At 41.4% G+C, this 26,667-nt stretch overlaps 1 protein-coding gene across 6 annotated transcripts; it reads left to right on the forward strand.

Annotated features, from left to right (window-relative positions):
* The first annotated feature begins 525 nt into the window (after positions 1-525).
* Positions 526-25,106, forward strand: SLC26A2 (solute carrier family 26 member 2). 6 transcript variants are annotated; one of them, XM_024121189.3, is made up of 5 exons: positions 526-744; positions 1,332-1,476; positions 13,887-14,066; positions 15,783-16,479; positions 17,967-25,106. In XM_024121189.3, the coding sequence occupies exons 4-5, from the start codon at positions 15,808-15,810 to the stop codon at positions 19,485-19,487; spliced, it is 2,193 nt and encodes a 730-aa protein (XP_023976957.1). In that variant the 5' UTR covers positions 526-744; positions 1,332-1,476; positions 13,887-14,066; positions 15,783-15,807; the 3' UTR covers positions 19,488-25,106. The 6 variants fall into 6 exon arrangements, with proteins under 6 accessions (XP_023976957.1, XP_023976949.1, XP_023976962.1 ...); XM_024121194.3 differs by lacking the exon at positions 526-744 and adding an exon at positions 755-906; XM_024121181.3 differs by lacking the exon at positions 1,332-1,476.
* The last annotated feature ends 1,561 nt before the right edge of the window (positions 25,107-26,667 follow it).

Here is a 26,667-nt window from a genome sequence, read left to right on the forward strand (position 1 = left end):
TTATTTTTATATTTTCTTTTACATCTGAAAAAGAGCCTCTGGCTATTGGGAACTTTGGTGGAAAGTAAGTTACACTGGGGCAAGAGCCCCTCTAACTTTCTAGCAGACCTTTTCCCATTCAGGGCCTCCATTTCTCTATCAATAAAGGAGGGTGGGTGGGAACGGGGCTCCCAAGGAGTCGAAGATGAAGACGATACCCCTCGCAAACAAAGAGCAGTTTACAGCTCTCGTTAGAGCATTTTCGCGTTTCCCTTGATACTGATTCCTCGCAATATCCTCGGGGTTAAGGCGGAGAACCAGCAATCTGCCCACTTCGAAGATGATTCATCGCAGTGCGAAGCACAGTAGGAATCTCCCTAAGAATCAGGGACGCGTGGCTCCTTCTGTACAGGGCAGCCAATTGCAAGGAGGAAAGCGGCCAGGGGGCAGCACCCTTGCCTGTCCTGACCGCGTCATTGGCTAACAGCCGCGTCGTTCTTCCGCGGTGCCACGTGACTGTGCATGCTGAACTTTCGCTGTTAGAGTTGCCTTCGGCACCTCCGCGTCGGTTCCTTCTCGCAGCTCCCCTGGGCCCCGCCTCCTCCAGGGGCCGGGCGATGGGCGGGCAAGGGGGCTGGCGGGTTAAAGGGAGGCAGGCCCGGGAGTGGGCTGCCTCTGCCCGCGCGCCACCCTATCCCCTCAGCCCCACCGCGGCAGAGGACGCGCCTTGGATCCTGGTCGCACGGGGCGGCCCGGACTCGAGAGGTGAGGAGAGGGGAGGCACTCGAGACGCGGGGGAGACAGCGGTGCCGGCCTTCCCGTGGTCAGCGGGCCCCTCTTGGGGTCGTCCTCGCCTGTGACCCAGGTGTGGTGGGAGGAAGCGCACACCAACGGTAGCCGCGGGCGGTTGTGGCTGGGCCGTGCGAGGTGGGTGTGCGTAGGAGTTATTTCCTCTGTCGGCAGGGGCGGAGGCAGGGCCAGCGTCAAAGCCCCACTCCCCCAACCCGGGTGATCCCGACCCAACTCCGACGGCAGAGGGCTGCCCACCCACCACCCCACACTTCGCGCCGGGTGCCCCACACCCCTCTGGTAACGGTGCGGCTCTTCCGCCAGGGTCCTCGTAGCGCCTTCTCGAACCCAGATATCTGGGAGCAGGACCAAGGAGATAAGAGCAGGACCAAGGAGATAAGAGCCGCCACCACCACCTTAGACAGATGGGGGAACTGAGGCTTGGGCAGGAGAGAGGACTTGATTACCTTGGTTTTTAAAACCACACACCTGGTTAAGTACAAATCAGGACCTGTAGTTTTTCGAGACTCATAGACTTAAGTTGAAATTCTTTCACTGGATAGATGGAGACACTGAAAGGACACAGAGGGACAGAGTCTTGCCGAAAATTACACAGCAAGTCATTTGCAGAACTAGGACTTGTACCCAGCTTTACCAAACTCAGAGACTATTAGGCTGGGCCCTTCCTTGCACAGATTGGGGACCACGGTGAGTTAGACGCATTCAGGACTTAAACTCCTTTATGGCACTCATTCTAGTACCTTTTTCCTCCTTGTCCCTAAGGCTTTTTATGTGAAATCTGGAACTAATGTGATATCCAGTACTGGGTTAAGCAGAAGTTCTTGTCTTTGAAAGTTGAGTCAAGAAATGGAGAGCCAAAGCTGTTGGCAAGAAATAAGCCCCTTTTTTTTTTTTTTTTTTTTTTGTGGTACGCGGGCCTCTCGCTGTTGTGGCCTCTCCCGTTGCGGAGCACAGGCTCCGGACGCGCAGGCTCAGCGGCCATGGCTCACGGGCCCAGCCGCTCCGCCGCGTGTGGGGTCTTCCCGGCCCGCGTCACGAACCCGTGTCCCCTGCATCGCCAGGCGGATTCTCAACCACTGCGCCACCAGGGAAGCCCCCACCCCTTTTTTTTTCTTCAGTAATCTCAAGGGATGGAGACTAGTAGCTGTCATTTACTGAGCAAATGCTATGTGCCAGGCGCTGTGCTAGGTACTTTACTTGGGTTAGTTTTAAAACAACACTGCAAGTTGAGTAATGTTATCCCCATTTTACAGGTGAGAAATTAATGCTGAGTAAAATGAAATTTTTCAGTCATTGTCATACAGCTGTTGAACAGTGTAGCCGGGATCTGAATAGAGATCTGTCTGACTCCAGAACATACCTAGTGATTCTCCAAATAGGCCCTCAGCCCACTGACTCAGAATCACGCAGGGAGCAGTCTTGGATCTCATTCCTGGATTTGTCTGAGAATCTGCATTTTAACAGATCTTCATGTTTGATATCATAGTATTGTACTATAATTTGCTGCCTCCTGGAGGAAGATCTAGAGATGACCTATTCAGGGATTTGGAGACTAGATTAGATTCACTAGGGGTCATTTTGTGCATTGATATTACTTTTAATGAGTATAAACCCCCAGGTAGATGATTGCCAGACTAATTTCTTTTTTTTTTTTTTGGTGTGTGTGTGTGTGGTATGCGGGCCTCTCACTGTTGTGGCCTCTCCCGTTGCGGAGCACAGGCTCTGGACGCGCAGGCTCAGCGGCCATGGCTCACGGGCCTAGCCGCTCCGCGGCATGTGGGATCTTCCCGGACCGGGGCACGAACCCGTGTCCCCTGCATCGGCAGGCGGACTCTCAACCACTGTGCCACCAGGGAAGCCCTTTAGTATGGTTTTTTTTGTTTGTTTGTTTTAAAAATAAATTTATTTATTTTGGGCTGTGTTGGGTCTTTGGTGCTGTGTGCAGGCTTTCTCTAGTTGCGGCAAGCGGGGGCTACTCTTTGTTGTGGTGCACAGACTTCTCATTGCGGTGGCTTCTCTTGTTGCGGAGCATGGGCTCTAGGTGCGCAGGCTTCAGTAGTTGTGGCATGTGGGCTCAGTAGTTGTGGCTTGCGGGCTGTAGAGCACAGGCTCAGTAGTTGTGGCACACAGGCTTAGTTGCTCTGCGGCATGTGGGATCTTCCCAGGCCAGGGCTTGAACCCGTGTCCCTTGCATTGGCAGGCAGATTCTTAACCACTGCGCCACCAGGGAAGCCCCAGACTAATTTCTTGACACAAACTTGGTTATGGTGTATGGGGGTGGAGGGGGAGGAGTAACTGCTTTTTCTTCACCACATAGCTCTTTTTTTTAAAAAGATTTTTTTAATATATATTTTTAAAATTTATTTTTTCTTTTCTTTTTTTTTTTTTTTTTTTGGCTGCGTTGGGTCTTCGTTGCTGCGCGCGGGCGTTCTCTAGTTGCGGTGAGCAGGGGCTACTCTTCATTGTGGTGCGCCGGCTTTTCACTGTGGTGGCTTCTCTTCGTTGTGGAGCACGGGCTCTAGGTGCACAGGCTTCAGTAGTTGTGGCTCGCGGGCTCTAGAGCGCAGGTTCAGTAGTTGTAGCACACGGGCTTAGCTGCTCTGAGGCATGTGGCATCTTTCCTGACCAGAGCTCAAACCCATGTCCCCTGCATTGGCAGGCGGATTCTTAACCACTGCGCCGCCAGGGAAGCCCTTTACCACATAGCTCTTAAACTATTATTTGTCCATTCACTCAACAAATATTTGTTAAGCACTTATTAGGTGTTCTACATGTTTCAAGGTACTGGGGATACAACTGTGAACTGTATTAATTATTAAAATTAATAATAGGCTCAGAAATGAGATGAGCACTTGGCCATAAAATTATTGCTTTGAACTAGCTCCTAAGACCTCTTAGCAAGGAAATAAATTTGGGGGTTATGTGGTATTTTAGAAGAGATCTAAGCTTGGAAATTGGAAGATAAGGACTGAGAATCTGGTCCTACCAGTTGAGCAAGTGACTAAACTTTGATGTTTTTCATACTGGAGAATAGGAATTCATACTCTGATTCTCAGATTTACTGAGGAGGCAAGTGGGAGATGTAGATGAAATCTTTTTAAAAATTTTATTAAAATTTTTTTTCTTTCTTTTTTTGGTTTTTTTATTTAGATGAAATCTTTTTGAAAGCAGTGAATTACTATGCAAGAACTATTTAATTATTTTACCATGGTTTTACATTAAGCTATTTTCCTCTTGGGTATTTTATTATTTTGTCTTATATTGGGCTTTATACAAGAAAAAATATATCATAGTGCTTATACTACTGATATAAGCCTTGTGGTAGTTCTTCTTTTTGCATCACAGAAATAAATGGGCATTGTTAATCATTTGTGATAACTGGAAAACAAGGAATTTTTTTTTGGCTTCATTATATTAACTTGAAACTTCACCTGTTTGTTCATTTCAATAAACATAGATCTGTAACCATACATAGCAAGTGGGAGGCATTGTGTTAGGTTCTGGGTTATGTAGACACGAGGATGACTTGGTGTCTGCCCTAAAGTGATACTCCCGTTTGAGACACATGTAAACTTGAGTGCTAAATAGCTATATGTCATATGTTGGGGAAGCATAGCCTAAGAAGTTTCAGCCCTCTTCTCCTATGTCATTTGAGGTGGGACTTAAAAGATTTGAAAAAGGACCAAGATAGATGGAGATAGAAGGGAAAGACATCCCCGACTGAAGGAACGACATGAGCAAGGGCCCCAAAGGGCAAAGGATGCTTATTAGTATTTTCATGGACTGGTGATTGGAACACTGGTGCATGAAAAGAAGCAAGAGAAAGGCAGTTGCAGGCTCATTCACAGAGAGAAGACTATACTAAAATTATTTGACTATATTCAGTAGGAGGTGGAGAGCCATTGCAGATTTTTGAAGAGTGTATCCAAATGGTTTAATGCCATGTTGTTAACGAATGCTTCTTTTGCAGAAGATGCAACATGGGATGGTGGTTAAAAACATTGGTTCAATTCAGTGTTTAAAGCTGAAGTATGTCTGCAACTTTCAAATAGTTGAGGGAAAAAAAAAACCCCAAACAAACCAACCTGAGTGTGTGAACAGTGCAGAAGTAGTGCAGATGTAGCAAAACATTAACAATTGGTATATTGTTAAATGGGTGAATTGTGAATAAGGTGTTCCATGTATCATTCTTTAAACTTTTCTGAATATTTGAAAAGCTTCAAAATAAGCAGTCCAGAGACAGAGAGTAGGTTTGAATCAGACAGGTCTTGATTCTCGTCATGGTTCTACTGCTTATAAGCTGTGTGAGTACTGGAAAATTATTTCTGAACTATATAGTCCACACCTATTCCAGCCTAGTTTAACTGGAATTTTCCACTTAGGAGAAGAGATTTTTTTGGTAGATGACTTATTCACATTAATATTAGGCTAATGCTAAGACTTCTTGGGACTTCCCTGGTGGCGTAGTGGTTAAGAATCCACCTGCCAATGCTGGGGACACAGGTTCAAGCCCTGGTCCGGGAAGAACCCACATACTGCAGAGCAGCTAAGCCCACGCACCACATCTACTGAGTCCGCCCGTCACAACTACTGAAACCCGCGCGCCTAGAGCCCGTGCTCCGCAGCAAGAGAAACCACCGCAATGAGAAGCCTGTGCACCACAACGGAAAGCAGCCCCCGCTCGCTGCAACTAGAGAAAGCCTGTGCGCAGCAACAAAGACCCAGTGCAACTAAAAAAACTTCCCAAGTTTTCCGCAAACCTTAGATCGAGGTTATTTTATATAGTAGCTGTTTATATCCCCTTCTCTGTCTTCTTTTGGATTATTTAGTATTTTCTGTAATTCCATTTATCTCCATTGTTTATTAGCCATAACTCTTCGTTATTAATGGGATTGCATTAGAATTTATAGTATGCATCTTTTAAAAAATTATTTATTTATTTATTTATTTATTTGTGGCTGCGTTGGGTATTCATTGCTGCGTGCAGGCTTTCTCTAGTTGCAGCGAGCAGGGGCTACTCTTCGTTGCGGTGCGCGGGCTTCTCATTGTGGTGGCTTCTCTGTTGCGGAGCACAGGCTCTAGGCACGTGGGCTTCAGTAGTTGTGGCATGCAGACTCAGTAGTTGTAGCTCACAGGCCCCATAGTTGTGGCACATGGGCTTAGTTGCTCCGCGGCATGTGGGATCTTCCCCGACCAGGGCTCGAACCCGTGTCCCCTGCATTGGCAGGCGGATTCTTAACCACTGCGCCACCAGGGAAGTCCCAATATAGTATGCATCTTTAACTATCACAGTTTGCCTTCAAGTGATATTATACCATTTCATGTATAGTGTAAGAACCTTGCAATACTATGCTTTCTCTCCTGGCTTTGTGTATGTTAAAATATATATAACATAACATTGGCCATTTTAACCATTTTAAAGGTACAGTTCAGTAGCATTAAGTACATTCTCAATGTTGTGTAACCATCACTACTATCTATTCCCAAAACTTGAAACAGCAACTCTGTAACCATTAAGCAATAACTCTCCATTCCTCCCAGTCCCTGGTAACCTCTAATCTATTTTCTGTCTGTATAAATTTGCCTATTCTAGATATTTATTATAAGTGGAATTATATAATATTTGTCCTGTTGTGTCTGGCTTCTTTCACTCACCTGTGTTGTAGATGAAGAGTATCAGAACTTCATTTCTTTTATTTATTTATTTTAAAATATTTATTTATTTATTTGGCTGCGTTGGGTCTTTAGTTGTGGCATGCAGGATCTTTTTTAGTTGCGGCATGTGGGATCTAGTTCCTTGACCAGGGATTGAACCCGGGCCCCCTGCATTGGGAGCACAGAGTCTTAACCACTGGACCACCAGGGAAATCCCTGAACTTCATTTCTTTCAAATGGCTAAATAATATTTCATTGTGTGGCTTAGACCATAATTTTTTTTTTCCATTCATCTCTTGATGGATACTTGGGTTGTTTCCACCTTTTGACTATTGTGAATAATACTGTTATGAACGTTTGTGTACAAGTATTTGTTTGATCCCTGTTTTCACTTCTTTTGGAGATACACCTAAGAGTGTAATTGCTGGGTCATATAGTAATTGTGTTTAACTGTTTGAGGAACTACTGAACTGTTTTCTACAGTGTTTGTGCCATTTTACATTCCCAGTGCAATGTATTAATTATCTTTCAAAAGTCAGTTAATTCTTTTTGAAAAAAAAATTTTTTTGTTAAAATAACTTTTAAAAATAAAAACCACTCTATCCATCAACAGAAGACTTATTAAGTGCCTCCTGGGTGCCCAGTTCTATGCAGGGTGTTGTGAGAGTTCACAAAAAGTATAAAATATCTCCTTGAATAATTTTTAATCTAGTTGGGAAGATAAAGCATATATTCAGCTGACATTTATTGAGCATCTCAACAATGGGAATTCAGAGAAAAATGAGATACTATTTATGTGCTGATGACCTATATACTCTTCCCCTCACCATTTATTTTTTTCAATTTTGGCTTCTCTCCGATGCTTGACACCCCCATTTCTAATTGCTTACTGGACATTCTCATTTGGATATCTAATAGAAATCTCAAACCTATGAAATATAAGTCAAACTTTTTGTTGCCTCTTATCTTTCCATTTCCTCCTCCATATTCCCGTGCACTATTCTTTTGTGTGGTCCACCTCAGAATTCATGTTAGACGTGTCCATCTCCTTTAAGCACCATCTCGTGTCTAATTGCACCACTGAAATGTCAAACCTCCATTCCTGCCCTGTCTTGGAATTTATGCCTTTGTCAGCCATAGTTTACAGGGTGAAGTCCAGGCTGACAAGGGATTACATAAGAAACTGATCTTTCACTCAGTCTTTTTTTTTTTTTTTTTTTAATTTTATATTTGGCTGTGTTGGGTCTTCATTGCTGCGTGCAGGCTCTCTTTAGTTGCGGCGAGCGGGGGCTACTCTTTGTTGCGGTGAGCGGGCTTCTCATTGTGGTGGCTCCTCTTGCTGCGGAGCACGGGCTCTAGGCACGCAGGCTTCAGTAGTTGTGGCATGTGGGCTCAGTAGTTGCGGCACACGGGCTCTAGGGTGCAGGCTCAGTAGTTGTGGCGCACAGGCTTAGTTGCTCCACAGCAAGTGGGATCTTCCCAGACCAGGGATCGAACCCATGTCCCCTGCGTTGGCAGGTGGATTCTTAACTACTGCGCCACCAGGGAAGTCCCTCACTCCAGTCTTACCGCATGCAATTTCACCCCAGGAATCTGGCAATCTAGGTGACTTCTTCCTGGGTCTTGGGTTTTCCTGGGACCCTTCACTTGCCTGAGTTTCATTTCTTTTCTTACTTTGTAACTTCCACACGTTGGCCTACAGCCTATTCTCTGCTCTCTCAGAGTATGCCAAACCTCTGTTATGGCACTTAGAATGTTATAGTTTATCTGTTTATAAATCTGTCTTAACCCACTGATTGTGGGTAGAAACTGGGTTTCTTATTCATTTTCGTAAGAATTTACTGATCTCCTACTATGTGCTAAGCATTGTTCTTGGTACTGGGGATACAGTAGATATGAGAAAGACTATAAATAATAGTTTTTAAAAAGTTTAAATACATAATATAATTTCAAAAGTCTCTATGAAAGTGCTGTGAAGAAAATAAAGCCAGATGACGGTTTAGGGAATGATGGAGTGGCAGTATTATTTTATTTGGGATGGTCAAGGAAGGCCATTGTATGGAGAGGATATATAAGCTGAGGCATGAAGGATGAGAAAAGGCCTGCAGAGATCTGAGGGTGTGATTGTTCCAGGCAGAGAACTTGAGCAAGTGCAAAGACCCTAAGAAGGGAATCAACTTGCCATGTTCCAGGAACAACAAGAAGGCCAGTAGGAAATGAGGGTGGAGAGGTGGGCAGGGTTCAGACATTATAAGGTATTGGAGTAGCCCACGTGAGATCTGATGGTGAAGGGTAGTGAGAAGTGATTGGATTCCAGATACTTTGGGCAGTGGGGAGAGGATGGATATATTACTCATGGTAGAGAAGACAGGACTTACTGATGGACTCTATGTGGGTGTCGGGGAGGATAAGGAAAAGAAATATTGACTCCTAGATTTGTAGTCTAGGTTCTGATGCATTGTGTCTAGCACAGTGGTTAGCTTACAGTAATAAGCAGGCCAGTACCCAGTCTCTAGGAGCTCACATAGAAAGTTAACCAATCCATCCTTGGAAGGCTTGTTGGCACTTCACAGAACAAAGATGGGTCTGAATTTTCATCTCTGGCGGGGGGCAGTCCTCTCACAGTATTAACTTCCTAGTCTAGGGCAAAGGAACAGTGGCCTGGGCTCCAGCCGTCCTGGTTGCAGGCACCTGTAAGTGGGATGGAGATGGATACAGAAGCCTTTGCTCATCCTTAGCTTCCCGGGCCTTACAATGCTGTTATCTTCCCTGAACTTGTCTGACAACAGTGAGTTGGAGGATCAAATGGGACAGTGTAAATGGAGACTCTGTCTTGGTTTTACCTGTTTATGGTTTAGGTTTTTTTTTCTAAAATAATCTTAGGGACTTCCCTGGTGGTGCAGTGGTTAAGAATCTGCCTGCCAATGCAGGGGACACGGGTTCGAGCCCTGGTCCGGGAAGATCCCACATGCCGCAGAGCAACTAAGCCCGTGCACCACAACTACTGAGCCTGTGCTTTAGAGCCCACGAGCAACAACTACTGAAGCGTGTGCACCTAGAGCCTGTGCTCCACAGCAAGAGAAGTCACTGCAATGAGAGAAGCCCGCACACCTCAACGAAGAGGAGCCCCCACTCGCCGCAACTAGAGAAAGCCCGCGCGCAGCAATGAAGACCCAATGCAGTCAAAAATAAATAAATAAAAATAAATAAATTTATAAAAATAAAAAAAATCTTAAACTAATTTTTATTCATAAAGGGCAAAAAAGGAAAATATTACTTGCTTGCTTGAAAAAGAATTGAATAACATAACAGACCAGGAGATGTAATAAGATAATTATTGTCAAATGAGTGATACAGTAAGTGATTTTCTCGAAAACCTTCAGCGCCTACGTACTGTCTGCAGGTGAAAGTCTACCTTTCTTAACCTGGCATAAAAGCCTTCCAGAATCTCCCCTAGGTACCTTTGCCACTTTCTCTCCCATTGATCTCCCATATGCATCTGGTGCTCTAAATGTATCATACTATTTCTCATTCTTTCCCTCCAACCCCAGAACTATTGCTATTTGTGTTTCCTTTTCCCTCATCCGTTTTCCAAGTCCTTCCCTCATTCTTTCATCTCCGACCCAGACTTCAGATCCCAGGTGAGATATGTTGTTCCCTAGAACCCTTTCTAAACTGTTCTATCTCTTGCAAATTTCTTCCCTCCTTAGATGCTCTGTTCCTAGTAGTTGGCAGCTTCAGTTTTATTTAGCAGTGAGTTGTGACATACATACACAGAGCAGAGCATGAGTATGGAACCGTTATGTTTCAGAGGCAGACTTTACCAGTCTCTGAACACTGTTGCCTTCCAAAAAGGCATTTCAGTTTCACAAATTGCAGAACTGTTTGATATGCACTATTGGTTAAAATTATATGCTGTAATTACTTACCAAAAGTAGACATTGTTTCTCTTATATCTGCAAAATTTCAAAAAGAAGTTGGCTGACCGCTGTCAGGCTTACATAGGAGGGATATCCCTCTCTTTTAGTTCAGTTCTCTTAGACTCTCAGTAATTCACACAGGAAACAGTGCCAGTGCTGCTGTTTAGTCACCAGGATAAGACAGCTTTCTAAGTAGTCACACTGCATGTGCCTAATTAAAGAAGAAAGTACAGAAATGTTTTTCCTTTTTGTGTTGCCTGAACTGCCATTATACTTTAATATATGAATATGTAAATGTATTTTTCAAATGTTTTGTTGGTTTTTTCCTCCAGTTCCTGCAAGGTAATGTGGAAGGTTCAAGTGTTTTCTTCTTGAACCTTTCTCTTCACTCTCAATTATCAATGTTGATAAAGGGAGAAACTACCCTAGATGGTACAGGAGAATCCTATTTTACTGAATTTCATGGAATATATAGTATGTATTGCAACTTTCTGAAAATGGGAGTCTGGCTATAGACTATATTTCAAGGATAAACACTGTAACTTCATTTTTCATGAAGCAGTTGGTGAATACTGTAATTGAAAGCAGTAACAGGCTTGGGGGAATGAGAGGATTTTTGTGCAAAAAGGGATACTTGAAAAATTGTTCCAGAGTAGATATTTCCACCTGAAAATAAATATTGCTTTGCATCCTACTTTTTCTGTATTTCAGTTATTTGTTTATCAAATATTTTCATTCCTATTTTCTAAAGCATATACTTGGACACTTCAGGGGATACAAAGATGAAACAGAATGGAGCTTGCTCTCAAGGAGCTTAATTTTTATGGAGGTCATACCTACAGTTTAGTTTAAGATAATTTTTAATGTAGTTTTATATTGTTTGGGGTTTTAAAATAGGCTTGAAAAAGGGAAAAAAAGTAGTTTTGAGGAGAATTTTAGGGGGTGACTAGGATCAGTAAAAGACTATAGATGGTTTTTGGATTCATTTAACTGATGGTTAAATCATTTCCACTTCTAGGACTGTTTGTGAGTGAATACCTAAGTTTTTGAGAGCTGGAGATGGAAAAGGACTATGGCCATTAGTATAGAGAAAGGAGAGTTGGGCACAAGTTTGTAGATGTCAGTGCCAGGTCATTTTGGGTAGCAGGTAGGCGAAACTGGGATGTGTAGGATAACTGAATTTCAAAGTGTTTAGAAGTACCTGAAGTTAGAGAAAGCTAATATAGGAATAGTAACATGCTCAAAAAAAGAGCTATTCTTGGAGTCTTAAAATGTGGTTTTTATTATCTGGCTCAGTCACTTACACAAGCTAAATGAATTACTAAATTGGTCAAGACATTTCACTTTATTATGATCTATCTATATCTTTATATTTAAAGTGGGTTTTTTATAGACAGCATATAGTTGGGTCTTATTTTTTAAATCTTATCTGGCAATTTGTTTAATTGGCATGTTTAGACTATTCACATTTTTAAAATATTTATTTATTTTATTTATTTTATTTTTGGCTGCGTTGGGTTTTTGTTGCTGCGCGCGGGCTTTCTCTATTTGCAGTGAGTGGAGGCTACTCTTCGTTGCAGTGCCCGGGCTTCTCATTGCGGTGGCTTCTCTTGTTGCGGAGCATGGGCTCTAGGCGCACAGGCTTCAGTAGTTGCAGCACGCGGGCTTCAGTAGTTGTGGCTCGTGGCTCTAGAGCGCAGACTCGGTAGTTGTGGCGCACGGGCTTAGTTGCTCCGTGGCATGTGGGATCTTCCCGGACCAGGGATCGAACCTGTGTTCCCTGCATTGGCAGGCAGATTCCCAACCGCTGCGCCACCAGCGAAGCCCCGACTATTCACATTTAATGTGATTTTTTTTTTTTTTAAGATGTTGGGGGTAGGAGTTTTATTTATTTATTTTTGCTGTGTTGGGGCTTCGTTTCTGTGCGAGGGCTTTCTCCAGTTGTGGCAAGCGGGGGCCACTCTTCATCGCGGTGCGCGGGCCTCTCACTATCGCGGCCTCTCTTGTTGCGAAGCACAGGCTCCAGACGCGCAGGCTCAGTAGTTGTGGCTCACGGGCCCAGTTGCTCCGCGGCATGTGGGATCCTCCGAGACCAGGGCTCGAACCCGTGTCCCCTGCATTAGCAGGCAGATTCTCAACCACTGTGCCACCAGGAAAGCCCCATTGTGATTTTTCTTTATATGTTTGGATTAAATTCTACCATCTTGCTAGCTGTTTTCAATGTGTTCTATCTGTTTTGGGTCTCCTTCTTCTTTTGGGTTAATTGAGAATTTTTTATGATTCTATTTTGTCTCCACAATTAGCTTATTATTTATATCTTAAAAAAATTTATTGGTTACCCTTGAGTTTACAATGTACATCTTTAATCAGAGCCTACCTTCAAATAGTATTATATTACTTCATATATAGTATAAGACCTTACAATTCTTAATTCCCCCTACCATTCTTTGTGCTCTTGTTTTGTGCATTTTATTTTGCATGTGCTGTAAAAATGCATTTCTATTTTTGCTTTAGACAGTTATTTTTTTTTAGAGCAATTAAAGATTTTTTTAGTTAAAAATAAATATTGTTTTCATTTGTTCCATTTCTTAGACTTTATTTGTTGGGTACTGTGTAGACCTGAGTTTTTGCCTGGTGTGTGAGTGTGTGTGTGTGTGTGTGTGTGTGTGTGTGTGTGTGTATGTGTGTGTAGTAGTGCTGGTCTGCTGGCAATAAATTCTTTTAGTGTTGGTCTGAGAAAGTTTTTATTTCTTCTTCATCCTTCAAAAAATATTTTCTCTGGGGATAGAATTCTGGGTTGACAGTTATATTTCTGTGATAAAGGTATCACTCCATCTTCTGGCTTGTATGGTTTCCAATAAGAAGTCTGCTGTAATTCATATCTTTGTTCCTGTGTATGTAGTGTGTTTTTGTTTTTTTTTCCTTTGGCTGTCTTTAGAATTTTATCTTTGTCTTTTGTTGTCAGCAGTTTGAATATGATATGTGTAGGTGTGTGGTGCTGTGTTGTTTGGTTTGGTTTTGTATTTGTCCTTCTTGGTATTCTCAGAGATTCTTGGATCTATAGTTTGGTATCTGTCATTAATTTTGGAAAATTCTTGGCTATTATGTCTTCAAATATTCCTTCCACCCATTCTCTGTCTTCTCTTTTTGGGATTCTAATTATGCATAAGTTAGATTGTTTAATACATCCCACAGCTCTTGGATGTTCTCTTAAATTATTATTTTTCATTTTTAAAAAAATTCTGTTTTTCTCTTTCTGTTTTAGTTTGGGTAATTTCTATTGACCTATCTTGAATTTCATCGATTCTCTCTTTGAGAGAATGGTTTGATGGTCCTGTCAGAGGCATTCTTTATCTCTGTTAACCACGTTTTTCACTTTTAGTATTACATTTCAGTTCTTTCTTACAGTTTCCATCACCCTGTTGCACTTTCTAGTATTAATTTTTATTTTTTTCCTTTCCAGCTAGCTGCCATATAGGGCAAGATTTGAATTTTGTTAGTTTTTTCTTATGCCTCTTTTAGGTTTGGAAAAGGCTTTTGGCCCAGAACTCACTAAGAACTATTCCAAAATAGAAGGACATAAGGAATGCACTCAAACTAGCTTGGCCTGAAAGTAGGAAGTGAGAAGAGAGTTATAGACCAGTTGCATTGAGGAATGAAGAGCTGCTGTGTGTATTCACCAATCTGATTGACTTGCCCAGGGTAAGTGGTCATCTAAATCTGTTCTTTTCTTCCTTGTCTATTTAACAAGACCATCAATGTAACTACTGTTTTACTCTTGTTCAGTGGGATGACCAGCTATAGGCCTTTTATCCTAAACAAAATTAATGTGGGTTACTTTTACAAATATTGTGTTCTTGAATGGGTCATGGGTCCTGGATTATGGCATCTTGGCAATATTAGGCTTAGAGAACCTCACAAAGGCCTATCTTTCTGTCAATTCTGAGGCAGGAAACTACCCAAGTCCTTTGTCTAATATATTTTATCTCTTATTGGCCACAGTCATAAATTTGTTTATTCATTTATTAATTCCTTCATTCAAACATTTTGTAAGCCTGCTATCTCAGAGTTACCGTACATTGTTGATGATTACAATGACGAACAAGATGTCCTTTCCTCCAGGACCTGGAGAGACTCTTCCTTAACTAATACAAAAGTATGGTTAGTACTGTGACGGAGGTGTAAAGTGCTATGGGACACAGATTCATTTGGGCTGGGGTCAGTGCTTTGAAGAAGAGATTGCATTTTAACTGGGTTTTAAAAATGATTGGAGTCTTGATAGAGAGTTGGATGGCCATTCTAAGCAAAGCAAACAGCCAGTGCAAAGCCACTGATTTGTGAAGTATTTGGCAGTTTACACTCTGTTCCTCTGAAGGTCTGTTTCTTTTTCCTTCTCTTTTACTCTTATTACAAGACTTATTTTTTGTTGTCCCTCCTCTCTTTTTGCTTATTTTTACCTTCTTTGTTTTCCTGTAGTTCTTATCGGTAGGTGTTATGGCAGTAGTTTTATAGTTTAGGACCCGGAGATGCAGGATCACCTGGATCTCCTCCTAGTTGAAGTGTTGGGCAACATTATTCCTCCATTCAGCTTATGTTTTAGAGTGTATACTTAGGATAGTAAAGCAAATCTTTCTTTGCATGAATATAGATCCTGCCCACAGGGCAGACATGACTCTATACTAGAACAAAGTAGAATAGAACAAAACCTTTCAGAGATCAGACACTTGACCCATCAGCCTACTGCATGCTGTTGATGTTTGTTTCCTTCAACAGTCTCTTATCAGCTTCTCTCTTTTCTTTCCTGCCAAACCAGAGCATGTTGTTCAGAGACACAAATGCATTCTGTGCTAGTTTATTTTTTTTTTCCTCAAAACATATCTTTACTCTGTCACTCACATTTTCTTTCTGTTTATTTTCAACAACTAGTAGGTTATCTTAAAAGGGACCCACCCCCTGAAAAAACAAAAACAAAAACAAAAAAACCATCTTCCTTGTTTCAGGGACTTTTGCAGGTAAGGTAGGTGTCAAGGTTTGAGACCAGATCCTCTTTTGCAGTATTCGTGGGAGTGAAAAATCTGAAAATAAGACTGTTAGTAGCATATAGAAAGGAGGAGACAGGCTACCCCAATACCGTTTCTGGAGAAAAAAATTTCAGGGGGAGCCAGGCAGAGATGGAGTAGAATCCTTGATAGTTTATACTTTTGGGAAGTTCTGTACTCAGTGAATTATTTGCTTTAACTTGGTCTGATTCTTTTTTCCTGGATCAAGACAAATGAGGCTCAACTAAGGAAAGTGAATATAAGATACTACCCCTAAGTGAACTTCTCTTAACTCTCATGAATGACAAGTAGAACTGTTAAAATATGTGAGTACTGAGAATTACTTAATCAGTTAACCCTCGTATTTTCTCTGGGGTAGGAGGTTGAAACATCTATCTCCAGAAATGTCTTTGAAAAATAAAGAGCAAGATGACCAATACAGTCCTCCATCTAGGATCCATCTGGAGCATGAAGAGGAATCATGTAATGACTTTCAGCAATTTGAGACCAATGATCAATGCAGACCTTATCCTAGGATCCATTTGGAGCCTCAAGAGAAACCAGATACTAACTTCAAGCAATTTGTCATCAAAAAACTAGAGAAGAGTTGCCAGTGCAGTTCAACCAAAGCCAGAAATATCATTTTTGGCTTCCTTCCTGTTTTGCAGTGGCTCCCAAAATATAATCTGAAGAAAAACATTTTAGGAGATGTGATGTCTGGCTTGATTGTGGGCATCTTATTGGTGCCCCAATCCATTGCTTATTCTCTCCTGGCTGGCCAAGAACCTGTCTATGGTCTGTACACATCTTTTTTTGCCAGCTTCATTTATTTCCTATTGGGTACCTCCCGTCACATTTCTGTGGGCATTTTTGGAGTACTGTGCCTTATGATTGGTGAAGTAGTTGACCGAGAACTATACAAAGCTGGCTATGACACTGCCCATGTTGCTCCTTCTTTAGGAGTGGTTTCAAATGAGAGCACATTATTAAGCCAGACATCAGGCAAGATATGTGACAAAAGTTGCTATGCAATTATAGTTGGCAGCACTGTAACCTTTATGGCTGGAGTTTATCAGGTAAGAAACAGTGGAATAAGTGGTTGTTTCTGGCAAAAGAAATCACTATGCATGAAATATCAGATCTGTAAGGGAACTTAGCAATCGTAGTAATTAAAGCTATCATTTATTGAATGCTCAGGATATGGAAGAGGTAGAGCCAAAATTTAAACCCTGGTTTGACTCCACAGGTAAGATAAGGCTGCTTCTATTTTCTCAACCCTAGGCAGCCTCTTAACCAATGAATTTCAGTCAGCCAGAATTTAATTATTTGATTGTAAAAATTCAGACCAGAAAGGGACCTCAGACCACCTAGTACAACTTCTTAATTTTGTATGTCGAGAACTATCAGATTTGCTTGAAGTTATTTGTGGTTGGTTATTGGCGGAGTCAGCACTAACAGGGAAGAGGGCAACAGAGTGGGGGTTGGGAGAGGAAGAGTGCAAGAGTTTTTCAAACTACAGATGACTTCCCCCCTTGTTTTAGAATTGATGCTCTAATGAGTGACTCTCACTAAAGATAGTAGTTTTCTTGGACTGCTAGGAAGGGAAGAAGTTGAGGACCACTATTTCATGCTATCAGCCAGGAGAAGGATTAGAAATGAAATTCTTTTGGGTCTCCCATAGAATCCACTAATCTGCCATTTTCATCATGCCTCTGCCTTTTGGCATTCAGGAGTCAGTGCCAACGTTAAACCTCTTCTCTGTTACAGACACGTGGAACCAATATAGGAGGGGGAAGAGAGCTCACTTTATTAGGTGCTTGGATAGAAGGAGAGGGAGAAGGGGCTGGTGTGCAGAAGAGTTGTGCTCCTCAGAGTTCATTTTTGCTTTTTTGTTAGTATGCCTCACCAAGAATGAGGAAGGGTACAATAGAACTCTGAGGAATTATTGGGAAGAGGAAAAAGAAAGAAAGAAAATGTTATATCTTTGAGGATATAGAATTAACATGGGAGGCAGTATGGCATAAGCACATATGCATTGATGAAACTAGTTTCTCAGTTTGAAGTTAAAGAATTCTATAATAATTTTTAAAGTGTGATCCTATTTTGATGTGAATCTAGTTTTTTGTTTTATCAGTTAAAACTTTACTTTTACAGTAATGATATGTAATTTAAAGAAAAATACATGTTTTTTAAATTAGAATTTTTCCAACTTGTGTTTTTATGATTTCTCATGGATCCTTGAGAAATTTTTTCTTTTTCAAAGCGATCTGAACCTTATTCAAGTTTAAGAAACATTGTACAAGAAGGTGGGAATCCTAAGCTCTTGTCTGGGCTAGTCAGTAACACTGTGACCTTGGGCAAGTTGCTTAGCCCTCTGAGTGTCAGTAAAATGAGCCCTCTCTTGGTAAAATGAGAGGATTGATAAATGATTGTGTTTTTTTTCTAGCTCTGACATTCTGTGGTGCTCTGATGGTATGTCTCCACACAAAGAAATACCAGGGGAATACAGGATTTAGAAGCTCTTTTCCATTTATATTTAACACTTGTATATCCTTCCTTCCAGGTAGCGATGGGCTTCTTTCAAGTGGGCTTTGTTTCAGTCTACCTCTCAGATGCCTTGCTGAGTGGATTTGTCACTGGTGCCTCCTTCACAGTTCTTACATCTCAGGCCAAGTATCTCCTTGGACTCAGCCTTCCTCGGAGTAGTGGCGTGGGATCACTCATCACTACTTGGATACATATCTTCAGAAACATCCATAAGACCAATATCTGTGATCTCATCACCAGCCTTTTGTGCCTTTTGGTTCTTTTGCCAACCAAAGAACTCAATGAGCGCTTCAGGTCCAAACTTAAGGCACCTATTCCTACTGAACTCTTTGTTGTTGTGGCAGCCACATTAGCATCTCATTTTGGAAAACTAAATGAGAAATACAATACCAGTATTGCTGGACATATTCCCACTGGGTTTATGCCACCCAAAGCACCGGACTGGAACTTAATTCCTAATGTGGCTGTAGATGCAATAGCTATTTCTATCATTGGGTTTGCTATTACTGTATCACTTTCTGAGATGTTTGCCAAGAAACATGGCTACACAGTCAAAGCTAATCAGGAAATGTATGCCATCGGCTTTTGCAATATCATTCCTTCCTTCTTCCACTGCTTTGCTACTAGTGCAGCTCTTGCAAAGACATTGGTTAAAGAATCCACAGGCTGTCAAAGTCAGCTTTCTGGTGTGGTGACAGCTCTGGTTCTTTTGTTGGTCCTCTTGGTAATAGCTCCTTTATTCTATTCCCTTCAGAAAAGTGTCCTTGGTGTGATCACTATTGTAAATCTCCGGGGAGCCCTACTTAAATTTAAGGATCTGCCTGAGATGTGGAGGATTAGCAGAATGGATACAGTTATCTGGTTTGTTACTATGCTGTCCTCTGCACTGATAAGTACTGAAATAGGCCTGCTTGTTGGGGTTTGTTTTTCTATGTTTTGTGTCATCCTCCGCACTCAGAAGCCAAAGACTTCATTGCTTGGTGTGGTGGAAGAGTCTGAAATCTTTGAATCCATGTCTGCCTACAAGAACCTTCAGGCTAAGTCAGGCATCAAGATTTTCCGCTTTGTAGCCCCTCTCTACTACATAAACAAAGAATATTTTAAATCTTCCTTATACAAAAAAACTCTCAACCCAGTCTTAGTAAAGGCAGCTCAGAAGAAGGCAGCAAAGAAAAAGATCAAAAAGGAAACAGCAACTCTCAGTGGAATCCGGGATGAAGTTTCAGTGCAACTTTCCCATGATCCCTTAGAGTTCCATACCATAGTGGTTGACTGTAGTGCAATACAATTTTTAGATACAGCAGGGATCCATACACTGAAAGAAGTTCGCAGAGATTATGAAGCCGTTGGCATCCAGGTTCTGCTGGCTCAATGCAATCCCTCTGTGAGGGATTCCCTGGCCCGGGGAGAGTATTGCAAAAAGGAAGAAGAAAACCTTCTCTTTTATAGTGTATATGAAGCAATGACTTTTGCAGAAGACTCTCAAAATCAAAAAGATATATATGTTCCCAATGGTCTGGGTTTTTCCAGTGACTGATTGAGAAAGTAAATAGAAGGAAGAATACTGTCTAGCCCCAGAGGTTAAAATTTCAAGTTTTTTGGGCTTCCCTGGTGGCGCAGTGGTTGAGAATCCACCTGCCGATGCAGGGGTCACGGGTTCGTGCCCCGGTCCGGGAAGATCCCACATGCCACAGGGCGGCTGGGCCCGTGAGCCATGGCTGCTGAGCCTGTGAGTCCAGAGCCTGTGCTCCGCAACGGGAGAGGCCACAACAGTGAGAGGCCCGGATACCACAAAAAAAAAAAAAAAAAAAAAAATTCAGGTTTTTTAACATTTTATACTGTGGAACTGGAAATTGTTGCACACTAGAAATTTTAACCTTTTGGCTCGACAGAATTCTTCCTTTGAAACTGATGGCCTTTGTAGATACACAGATGCAGCAGAGCTTTTAGTTAGGCAGAATCAAAAAGAAGAAAATATTGTGCTTTTAAGCTTTCTTGCAAATATGAGATATTCTTGGAATTAAATAAATATCTATCGAATTGAACTGTAAAGTAGCCCCAAAACTTAATTACCATCCTGTTTTAGGAGATTTGCATCTGGACTGTTCCTCCTCCAGGAGGTAAAGGGGTAAAGTTGGCATTTACATGAGAAGTGCTGGAGCCTGTTTGGCATGGCTCTTTGGAGAGGGAGTAGAAAGGAAGTAGGGAGAGAATGTTGTGTGTGCTCTCCTAACAGCAGGTCAAGAGGCTTCTGGGGTACGCGGGGTAGTAACTAGACAAGCTTGTTCTCACTTGTAATTCTCTATTCCCTGTCTTTGCCCCCCAGATGGCAGTCGGATCTCTGGCTTTTAATAAGAAAGCACCATTCCTCTCGGGCACAGTCTTATCAGGAGTCTGATGGCTGAGCAGGTTTGTGAAATCCTACCAGCCAGCCCCATATTATACAGAATGCTCTTGGTGATACATCTGATGTTTTTAGTCAGCCTTTTTGTTTAGGGTAAGTAGGTAAGAAAAGAGCTCTTCATAATCAGCCAACATAATGAGAATCCTCTGCGTCTCTTCTGTGATCCCTATCTGTCCCTGTTTCTGAGTATTTCTCTACCATTAAGCTCTGTTTTAACTTTCATTTAGTGTGTTTCCCGTGGAATCTGTCCTGAACTATGTCTGATTACCAGTGAGTGACAAGTTTGCCAGATAAAAGGCAAAATGCTAACTCAGCAATTTTATGTAGCCTTTTAAATGAGCTTGAGGCAAACTGTTCAGGACAAATTACAAAAAGGAATGATTGACAGCTTCCCTTAAGACTTTGTTCATTTAGCAGTGAATTTTTTTTTTCTTTCCCATTGTATTTTAGCAAGGGTCAGCTGGGAATCGACAGTCTTTCTCATATTTGAGAAGCTGCTGTTCATCTTTACTCTGCAAGAAAAATTTATTATAACCAATGGAAAAGAATGCATAGAAGTGATAAGAGTGCTTCCAAAACAACATCAATAATTGTAGATGTTTTAGTGAAACAAAGCTAATGCTTACTGCCATGCACCCTATTGATGTACAATAAATATTGATGACAGTGACAGCATTTAACTCTTTAGGCCACCTCAAACTATTATGTAAGAGAATTTAGAAGCATCACATTTATACAACCTAAGTTCTGTGGGTATATTATTTATGATAGCTGGTCACAGGTTTTGGCCCAGAAATACTTCCTTTTGAAAAGCAAGTGTGTCTGACATTGAAAGCTTATAGTTCTGTATCTGTACTTTTAAGGGTGAGGAAAAAAAAAACAGGTTTTCCAAAGTTAGGACTAGGAGACTAGTTGATGTGAAATTGAAACATTTAGCACACCATTTTAAACAAGATAAAAATTGCAAAAGTGAAAAATAATTTTTAACCCACTCCTACATTCTAAACAGTTTAAATATTTATAAGAAGCAAAGCCTATGTTTAGGGCATCTGTTGGAGTGGAAGACTTTGAACCATCTTTCTTGTTGGCTCCATAAACTGCAAGTGTTGCTTTTCTTTTGGTAGAGCTCTGCCCATCAGTTTACATGAAAAATGCCTTTCTGTTATTAAAACAAAGAAGTTTCTTAGGAGCTAGATTTCTGTCTTTGAGGTGATTGACATCATGATTAAATGTAATAGTGTCCTGAGTTTTAACATCCTTTTAGAACTTAAGTCTAGAATTTCAGAAATGTTAACTGCTGTTTGTATTCGTGTCTTTTGCTTATTGTTTGTAGCCAGTATTTGCTGTTTCTCTCCAGTCTTATGAATAGTAATAGTAAAATCAGAGCGTCTTGGTTGTCATTTGTTTTCAGCCCCTCTTGTACCTCCCCAAGCCAGATTTGAATCTAGATCATTGTAGATATCTAATGCCATGTGACAGAGTAATGAGTACATGTTCAAGACGACTCTATAATTTAGCAAACCCTACCACAGCAAAAAAAACACAAAAAAACAAAAACCCATAGAATTTGGAAAATCTCTTAAAAGAACAGAGTAACAGGGTTTGTCTTTTGCCTGCCATTTCTGTCCATAAGGTGGATATAAGCAATTTTGGAACTTTATGCAGTTAGCAGATTCTTGAATTGTGTTCTGGTTTGTTCTTCTCCCACCTACCCAAACAAACAAGAGATTCTGCTTTTGAAAGCCATTTGTAAAAATATTTAAGGTATCACTAGAATTTAAATCTTACCTTCTCTGCTTGGTTTGAAGTCTGCCTATACTTACATGTTAAGATTTTTTGATTGCTGGTATTTAAAGGAATCAAACCTGAAACCAAAATCTAATTCACCAATAAAACTAATATTTTTCATTTGCTTTTTTACTCAAGGGTTTGGACTTTAATTCATTAGGTGATATTTTACACACTTTACTGATACGAAGATATCATGCTTACTCTAAACTTTGGAGTCTAAATGAAGCATATTTGCATTGCTTATTGATAAATGTACAAAATTCTGAATATCTTAAAATGGTTGTTTAATTGAAATATGTATACACTCTTGATGGTTAAAACAACCAGAGGGGTGGAGTGGGCCAATGCACCGAGAGACTAAGGGTAACATTCAAGAGAGAGATGAAGGGAATAGACCATTGAAAAGACTATCTCTGACCAAACATGGGATAAAAGAGAGGGACTCAGTTGAATAGGATCCAATCCCTGGTTAGCCACGCACAACAGTAGGAAGACCATGATTAAGAGCCACACCTTAGTTTGAAAGCAAGCTCAGAACTGGATTCTGCTTCCAGAAGGGGAGGGCACAGATTCACCAAAGCTGAAAGACCTGGTAGCCAAGGTTGGGGCCAAAGCCCGGGTTGACCTACTCCAGAGCACTAGACTGAGTGACTGTAGCCTCTGATGGTAGTAAAATTGACAGATGCCTAGCTGACTTTTTTTTTTTTTTAAAGAAGGATCAAAGGAAAACACAATTTGGATAGTCTGACTTAGCTTTTTTTTTGCGGTACACAGGCGGCCTCTCACCATTGTGGCCTCTCCCGTTGCGGAGCACAGGCTCCGGACGCGCAGGCTCAGCGGCCATGGCTCACGGACCTAGCCGCTCCACGGGACCGGGGCACGAACCCGTGTCCCCTGCATTAGCAGGCGGACTGTCAACCACTGCACCACCACGGAAGCCCTGACTTAGCTTTTAAACGTTAGTAGACTGAAGCCAAAATTTGTTGGTAAATTTACAGCATGGTAAATGGTGATCTTTGAACTGTGTCAGGGTGTCAGATGAGTTCATTAGGCTATTCTAATGCTAATGACCACAGTTTAACGAGAACAGTAATTCTCTGCATGGGTATTCTCTTAGTAATTTGTCATTTAAGATCACACAGTCTGGGTGTTAGCCCGGATCTTAATATAAAAGTAAGAAAAGTGTTACAGTGAATTTCTTGGGAACTTAAATTGAGCCTAGAAGTTATAATGATAAATTCAAGCTTTGTGATCCTTATTAATGTTCTAATGAATTGTTTTCCTCTATGTATTGCTATAGATGAGCCATAACATCAATGTAGACAATACCTCAAATACTTCCTGAGGACCTATGCAGGAGTCTAGGGCCCTGGGCCAGGTGCTGGGACTACAGTACTAAATCCAGTAGGTGGGCTATATGCTAACTCTTTTAGTAACACATGGCGACACTTGGAGGTGCTTTATGGAGGGGCTAAGCTGAGCCTGGACTGAGGTCTGAGCAGGAGGCAGGCAGCTGAGGCAAACAAGGATGCCCCTGGTCTATTCAAGGAATGATTGCACAGTGACAAGGTAAGAATCCTATCGATAGGATTTAGACTTGCTTAATTTTTCTGTTCTTTAATGTTTCTCTTTTTTTTTCTTCTACTGTTTTATCTGTTCTAGTGATGCCTTATTTGAAACTGGGCCATAAGAACAGCAAAAAGGAAGGAATTGGATCTAGAAGGTTTTTAGGCTCTGAACTAGTTTGGCTTTTTTTTTTTTTTTTTGGTGTAAGGATTTTAGATAATCATGATGGGAATCATTCATTTGAGTGCTAATAACAAGAATGAAAATTATAATGCAATAGGCCAAAATAATATACCAGCTAGTTTGTTATCATAGCCTATTATTAAAGTAAAATACTGTAAGTATACAATTTTAGGTTTTTTTTTTTTTGAATGTTAGTAACTTTAGAAATGGAGAATTTACATGTAGGAGTGGGGGAAATTTATTTTTATAAGGTTATTTTTATCCTGACAAGGACTATTTTTTAAAAAAGGGTTTTGCACTTGAAATTTTAAAGTAAACATGTTAAATACAGTTATAGCAAATAGTGGATTTTTTGGCAGGTATTTTATTTTTCTCCTAGTGATATAAAAGAGAAAGGAGATATTGAATTATGAAAACTGGAATAACGAAGGACACTAAATGCTTTTATTGGAGGCACCATGTTTGTAAATCTACTCTGGAACATTGTATAACCTTTCTTGGATTTGAATTATGGCTCCGAAATTGGCCAAATAATTATAATCTTATTAAAAATACCAATGACAGAATTTCTAACTGAAGGTTTTTACTTGGCAAACAGACAAGCAGCCTTAGGCAGAAAGGATTTTTAACTGCAGTTTTAAGAAACTTATTTTAGGGAGGTTCTTTTCCCACATCCCATTTCCCATCCCTAAAATAATAAGTTACTTGGAATGAAACTGCTCTTGCCTTTTCAATTCAAATCAGTTGGGAAGTTACTGTTTGAGTTCTGATGCTGCCATGATTTCTCAAAAATTAGTGTGAACAAACCAGTCTGTATAAAACGCTACCGTTTTTGGTCTCCTCTGCAATTTTGTATACAAATCAAGACAATATCAGGGTGGGAGGTGAATGAACTTAAAATCTCAGTCTTGTTTATTCACTAAAAAAGTATACTGCCTTTTTTTTTTCCAATTTATTCAAGGCTAATGACTTTTGGGGATATGTTTCATACCATGTATATCTTTTTAAATTAAAGCAAGTGCCTTGATGCTATTCCACATAAATCTTGCTTAACCCTCTATGGGATGAGGATGAGTTATTGATGGATTACAGCCTATTGCAGGAGAGGGGCAATTGGTTAATAGCAGATCCTTTTCATCTGGGATCTATTTGTGATGTTTATTATATAAGATCCTATATGTGTTGTGATCTACAGGTGTCATTTGTCTGCTAATAAATTGTTATGCTAATAAAATACTACTGTGTATAAATTATTCAAGTGCAAGGGGGGAGGGTTTCTAACTAAGAAACATATTCAGGTCACCAGTGAGCTTTACAATACCATCTATTTACATTTGGAGGGTGATTCAGTCATTCATTTTCCCCATCAGACAAAAGTATCTGTCCTTACAGAAAGTCTTTTTTTTTTTTTTTTTTTTGGCGGTACGCGGGCCTCTCACTGTTGTGGCCTCTCCGGTTGTGGAGCACAGGCTCCGGACGCGCAGGCTCAGCGGCCATGGCTCATGGGCCCAGCCGCTCCGCGGCATGTGGGATCTTCGCCGCAGGCTCAGCGGCCATGGCTCATGGGCCCAGCCGCTCCGCGGCATGTGGGATCCCCCTGGACAGGGGCACGAACGCGTGTCCCCTGCATTGGCAGGCGGACTCTCAACCACTGCGCCACCAGGGAAGCCCAGAAAGTCTTAAAGCATAAAGAAACCCAGTTCTTTCCTTTTGCTTTGGGGTCCTGAGTGAGTCAGTTAACCCTTTGGGGACTTAATTTTTCCATCGGTGAAAGCAGGAAGAGAACTAGGTTGCTCGAAGACCCTTTGAGTTCTTATGTTGCATGACTCCTATTCCATACTGTGTTGAAATCAGAAAACCCAAATCTGGCTTATGTTTTACTACTGTCCTAACACTGAATTTTGAGCCACATTTTCCCCATCAGTACATTGAGGCTAACACCTTATACCAGCTAAGTGAGAGAAATGGGCGTGCAGCTCCTAACTGGAGCACACGGCTTTGTAAGGACTAATCAGCACCACCCCCGCCCGCCCCCCCCCATACCTGCTGAGAGCCTCTCTCGAATGTCCTCCCTCTTCTGCTTCTCAACTCTGTAGAAGTGGGAGTGTGAGTATAGGCTTAAGGACAGTTTTCACTCTTCCTTTTGCAGTACTTCTGTAACCCTGAACATTCTGCCTCTAAGCTCATCGTTACCCACAGAGTGAAGGAGGGTGCACCCACTCTGTCTGCATGCAGTATCTGGGATCCAGAGCCCCTGAAGCGCCTCACACACTCATTCTCTAGCATCTCCTCCAACCAACTTGGAGGATTGTGCTATCCCATCTGTCCTTTCAATGCTTGTGTCCTTGGCCTTGTCTCTCATACAGCACTATTGCTTAAGGTTTTAATTTTCAGATCCAGTTGCGACTGATGAAAGTATGGCTTTTCTTGGAGAAATATTCACATGTGTATGTATATACATACACGTGATTATAAAAAAGCCTGGTTCATGGACCCCCATATCATAAACACCTTGCATTGTAAGCTCTCCCCAGATGACTACATCCACATTTATGGCTTCAACTACTTATGTAATAAGTAGCATGCATATAATGCATGCTAATGGCAGCCAAACATGATTTCCAGCCTGACCTTTCTAGAACACCAACCAGCATTATCTGTCTATATATAAATCTCCACAGCTGTTACTGGACAGTTTAACCTGGATGGCCCAGGGGCATTTCATAAGCAACATACCCCCAAACTCCTCCTGTTTTATCTATCTTGATTATGG

This window comes from Physeter macrocephalus, chromosome 8, assembly GCF_002837175.3.
Source record: "Physeter macrocephalus isolate SW-GA chromosome 8, ASM283717v5, whole genome shotgun sequence".
Classification (NCBI taxonomy): Eukaryota; Metazoa; Chordata; class Mammalia; order Artiodactyla; family Physeteridae; genus Physeter; species Physeter macrocephalus.